We start from the raw sequence: 5556 nt of genomic DNA, 5'->3' as shown, positions 1-5556 counted from the left end.
CTCGTATAACATAAATTCTGCATTCTTAATTGGCCTCTTAATTAATGACAGAATCCATGATTAATATCTTTGGTTCTTGGCTGCCTCTGAGATGATCACATTCCTTTTCACTGAGCAGTTCACCAGTTCAGCTTCCTGAGTGTATAATTATTTCTCTAAGCAAACAAACAGTCCTTTTTTAAAACTTTAAAATAATAAGCTGCTAAAAGGCAGATATATTTATGTTACTTATAAATTCCAATAGTTCAATATTTATATGTTAAAGCATTTTAAACTGAAGGAGAAGCTTAGTTTGATTTTTCCTTATTCAAAATTATTATGAAATTTTGAACTCATAGACAATTTGTTAGCTTATTTCTGGAAAATTCCAGCAATGCTCAATAGATTATTATTTGAACCTTTGAGTTTCCTTTACAACACTTTTTCCAGAGAAAAAGGGAGGAGGAAGTAGATTGGGACAGGCGTGCACAGACCTTCGGGGACAAGTGCTCTGGGCCTGGAGCCACCACATGTGGGTGCACCATGAGTCAAGTTGCTGAAGGTGGCGGACATGGACCCAGGTGTGCATGATGTGCATGACTTGGGTCACCCTCCAAGCTGCCATGCCTGAGCAGGGTGGGAAAAGGACACTGGCCACTGCCACCCTGCAAGCTGGGTGGGTGGGAAGCTGCCTGCTCTCTTCCATGATGGAGTGGGGGTGTGATGAGTGATGGGAGGCTGGGCAGGAAAGGCCCTACAATTGCCCCATCAATCAGGGGGGGGGGTGGAGCCTGGCGGCAGCAGCAGACATAGAAGAGCTTGCAGAGAAGAGACCAGATGGGGGAGGAGTCAGCAGTGGGGATGTGGCTGGCAGTTCCTTGCTGTTCCTCCTCCCTTGTGGGGGGGCATGGCAGGAGGAGGTCGGGAGGGCAAAGAGGCTTGTGGGGGGTTCAGGCAGGCAAGCAAGTTAGTGGAGTGAGTTGTTGCAGGCACAAGCAAGCCCAAACTGTTGCTTCCCTGTGTATCTGCTTGGCATGGAGCCTGGTGGAGGAGGTGGCGGTGGAAGAGGCTGGGTGGGGGAAGGTGGCGGGGGAAGAACCCGGCAGAGGAGAAGGAGGAAGTGACGTCTGGTCTCCTGCTTTCCTGTTGTCCCTCCCTCCCTCCTTCTTGCCCTCCCTTGTGGGGCAGGAGAAGCAAGAGTTCTTCCTCCTAAAGCAAAAGCTTAATGTTTGAGCTCCTTCTCAAGGTACCTTTCACAAAATGTGTTGCTAACTTTTCTACCATCTCATGATACTTTGCCTTTAAAAGAAGCTCACTCTTATTTCTACATTGTAAGAGAGTGTGTACAGTGTTTCCTCCTGGCAAGGATCTGACAGTTTCATGCAGGGTGGCATGTATATAAATTTGTGCCACCCTGCATGGGATATAATTTAAAATTATAGTGGGGATATAATATAAACAGCAGGGTTTTGACAATGAACATTGATAGGATACAGTATGTGATGAATATATGCCACACAATGAGGTTGCATTAGCCATAGGTAGAACAGGGTGTATCAATTCAGACTGCAGGCGGAAGACCAGATCATTAATATTTCTCAGAATCAAAATTTCTCTGCAAGTAGCAAAGGCTCACAGCATGATGCTGGCTCAACTGGTGCCTCCCTAATGTGTTATTAGTTTTGTGTTTTGTTTTTTACTTGAAGGGGAAATTTCTCAAGGGAGCATTCAATGACCGGTTCTCCCTGAAACACAATTTACTAACTGTCCATTCACTTAAGATCTCTGTCACTTCATTCTATGACATGTGTAGGCCAGTCCTCAGTCCTACAGCATTATGTTGGTCCACAGAATATAATTGCATCCTAGACTTCCATTTGTAGTGGATGTAAGAAGCAGATGTTTGTTATCTGCACCTGGCAGCAACCCCCTAGTCCTCTCCTTGTGTGTATGTGTATAAAGTGCCATCAAGTCTCATTCAATTTATGGTGACCCCATAGGGATTTCAAGGCAAGAGATGTTCCAAGGTGATTTGCCATTGACTGCCTCTGCATAGGCACCCTCAACTTTCATGGTGGTTTCCCATCCAAGTACTTACCAGGAATGACACTGCTTAGCTTCTGATGAGATTGGGCTTTTCTGGGCCATCCAGACCCAGCCCTTTCCTTAGGCTAGAAAAACACCCTACAGAGGACCATGAGTGACTGGAATGAGGATGAACGACTGCCTTGTACTTCATACTCAATCAAGTCACTCATTGTCCTCTGTAGGATTGTACTTCATCTTCTTTGGGGCTAGCTGTAGTCAGTGTGGAGTCTGGAGAAGTTGTATCAGATGTTCCTGATGCAGTGTGGTCACCACTAGTACAACACACTGATTCAATCTGGCTTCACTACCCCATTTAATTCTATTGCTTTTATTTGATTAGTTGCTTCCAGGAGATATTAATATAACTAAGCCAGTGGCCCATCCAGTCCAGCACTCTGTGTCGCAGTGGCCAAACCCCAGGTGTCATCAAGAAGTCCACCAATGGGGCCAGAACTCCAGAAGCCCTTCCATTGTGCCCCCCCCCAGCACCAAGAATACAGAGCATCACTGCCCCAGACATAGTGTTCCATCTATGCCATCTATACCTTGTGGCTAATATCCACTGATGGACCTCTGCTCCATATGGTTATCCAATGTTTAGAGCCAGTAATTTTGTCACTTGTTATAGTAAAACCCCTGAACATTCCCCATGAAATATATTTAAAACTTACTTGATTAAAGGTAAACGTTACAGCAAATTTTGCTCAAACAACTCACATACTTACTTTGGAAACCTTCAGATTGCGATGTCCAGTAATCCCAGACAGATCTGCATTCTCATTAAAGACATCATTCACGCCTTTTTTCTGCAGCAAATCTTTGACATCATAGGATTCAGAAATGGTAAATTTTGGAATATACAATTTAATTTCACTAGTTAATAGCGTACAAAAGAGAAAAGGGGGGGGGGAGAAAACCAGATACTGTTCAGAAGGATAAAATATTTCAGTTGTCTGAGATATATACGATTTAAAAGGCATAATTTAGAACTTTGATTCTGGTGTCATGGTTTCCTTGATTGCTTATTGCTTTATTTTCTGTCTTCTTCTAGGATATCAGAAACTAATTTGAAAAATAATGTAGCAATACCAACACTGATCATTGTAGGACCCTACTGCTTACTCCCGCCCCCCTTTAAAATGTGTTTTACAAATCAAAAGGGATTACGGTAGATATTCCATGATATATTGAGTGAGAATCTATTATTAGTCTGCATCCTAGTTCTAGAACTTCCTTTTCATGAGGTTGTGCATTGTAGTAATAAAGCTGATTTAGTTACGACACTTTGCCTTCATTCCTACCCACTGCCTTGGCTGCAGGCTTCTGCTCTGAAAAGGCACCCCTGGGTCACTGTACCTTTTTGCAGCAGCCAAGAGAAGGGGAGTCTGCAACAATCAACAGGTGGTGGTGACACACTATCTGAGGGAATCTTCTAAATCCCATTTTAGGAGGACTTGGGGTCCACAAGGGATTGCAGCTCAGATAGCCAAATCTCCCTCACCCCAAAGAAGGACTCCTGTCCCAGCCTCCGAGCAGGGCCGCATCTCTATTGATTGCCTGACAGCCATTTGGGGAGTGAAGGTAACCTGTTGGGGAGCTAGGCCCAAGTGCCACAGTCATAATTACTAACAGGTAACTTTCCCCTGGATCATTAATTCTTTAAGCCAATTTAGTTGATACAGTCTTAACTAGAAATAACAGAATCCCTGCTCCCTGCTTCCCCATCAGCTGTAAAATACCTTACAGGCTTCATTCCATAGAAACTTTATGGCTTCTAGTTTGTGTTGCCAGGTGTCCCGTTTTGAAAGGAACAATCCTGTTTATTTTCTCTTTTCTGTCCAGTAAATAAACCGTACAAATACTGGTCATATAAATGGCCAGTATCTTCTAATTAAGTAAGCCAGCAGTCTCTGTGGCCAAGCTCCATGCATGTCCTTTATCTTTCCTCTGTAGCTTATAAAATGATGACATTCCTGTCTGCTTGTTCTCCATCATAGCCAGCAAGGTTTGAAAAGCACCATTTCCACCACTCAGTGGCCAGGCAGGATGTTCCTGGAGAAATCCTGTTGGCTTGACTAAAGAAAGTTGGAGAGGGAGAGGCTTTTACAGCAACCAGCCCGCTTCTTGTGTTGGTTCCAGATGGTGGCAAGACTGACTCTTCCAAAGAAAAGAGTTTCCATGGCAGGGGGAAAGGCTAGAGAGTTTGGAGACACCAAGTCTCTTGGAGGGCTGCATGTGGACAGGATGTCTGCCTTGTATTTTTATCTTTCACACAGCCCTGGCGACTGTGGACACTTCATTGCTATTGAGTGCCCTAAGGCTGCACAACTATGTATATTTACCCATGAGTAAGTGCCTTTGAGCCCATTGAGGCTTCCTTCTCAGTAAAGATGTCAGCTGTCATAGATAGATGAAGAAGAGAAGAGATTGGATTTATACCCCGCCCTTCACTCAGAGTTTCAGAGCGGCTTACAAAGTCCTTTCCCTTCCCCTCCCCACAACAGACACCCTGTGAGGTAGGTGGGGCTGAGAGAGCTCTCTTGAGAACTGCTGTTTCAAGGACAGCTCTGACAGAACTATGGCTTGCCCACAGTCATCCAGCAGCTGCAAGTGGAGGCGTGGGGAATCAAACCCATTTCTTCCAGATTAGAGTCTGCACACTTAACCACTACAACAAACTGGCTCTAGTGTAATGATATTCCACTACGTGTCAAAATCAAGTGCTGTAAATTCCCCAAAGTGTGCTTAGACAAGAGATGTCCAGAATATTAATAGAAAAGATAAAGGAAATGTGTCCTGATTATTATAAATTGCTACTAGGTTAACAAATTATGTGTATCATTCAGTGAAGGATCTCCCTAAATTTATGTTTCTGTTCCATGCTCTCCCAGTTAAGATACCCCCAAAGAAATTACAGCTTTGGCAAAGGGCTCTTAAGTAGTTTATCTGGTCTCGCCATAGACCTAGAGTTGGTTTTCAAACATTACATCGGCCTTCAAATTTAGGTGCTCTGAATGTCCCAGACCTGTATTTATACTATGCTGCTTCCTCTCCAGCTCCATTGATTCAGGTTTTAAAACTGAATCCGATGGAAACCTGGATCTCTGTAGAGTTTTTTTCTCCTCACCATTATTGTTACCAGTAACCATTTGGTCTCCCACCAAAAGTAGACCTGCTTTGATTTCTGCCAGCCCTCTACTAGATAACATGTTTAAAATATAGGAAAATCTTAGCCTCAGGTATTTTCAGAGGTCATTTTGGGGGGGATCGCGGGGGATCGCAGTTCCCCCGGGTGAGGTGTGGGTGTGGGGCACACAACGAAGCCACACACCCTGCTTCCGGCCGCCCTGCTTCCGGCCCTCATTCACCCAGGAGGAGGCAGGAGAAGAGGGAGGGTAAGTTGCTTCCTCCCTGCCTCTCCCCACCCCTGCCTGCCTTGGGCCAGGGAGGGCCTTGGCGGGGCTTCCTCACACTCCCGCCAGCCTTGCA

The 5556-nt window shown here is 44.8% G+C and overlaps 1 protein-coding gene across 1 annotated transcript in view; it reads right to left on the bottom strand.

Annotated features, from left to right (window-relative positions):
- LOC107114092 (alpha-1-antiproteinase-like) overlaps positions 1-5556 on the bottom strand; it is an 11194-nt gene that overhangs the window by 1215 nt on the left and 4423 nt on the right. Inside the window, exon 3 of the mRNA XM_015415518.1 lies at positions 2793-2940. Within this exon, the coding sequence (XP_015271004.1) occupies positions 2793-2940 (148 nt within the window). The remainder of the gene's footprint in view (positions 1-2792; positions 2941-5556) is intronic.

Source organism: Gekko japonicus, unplaced genomic scaffold (genome assembly GCF_001447785.1).
Source record: "Gekko japonicus isolate JY-2015 unplaced genomic scaffold, Gekko_japonicus_V1.1 scaffold1684, whole genome shotgun sequence".
NCBI classification, from domain to species: Eukaryota; Metazoa; Chordata; class Lepidosauria; order Squamata; family Gekkonidae; genus Gekko; species Gekko japonicus.
The sequence above is the reverse complement of the archived record's forward strand: the minus strand, read 5'-3'. Positions and strand labels throughout refer to the sequence as shown.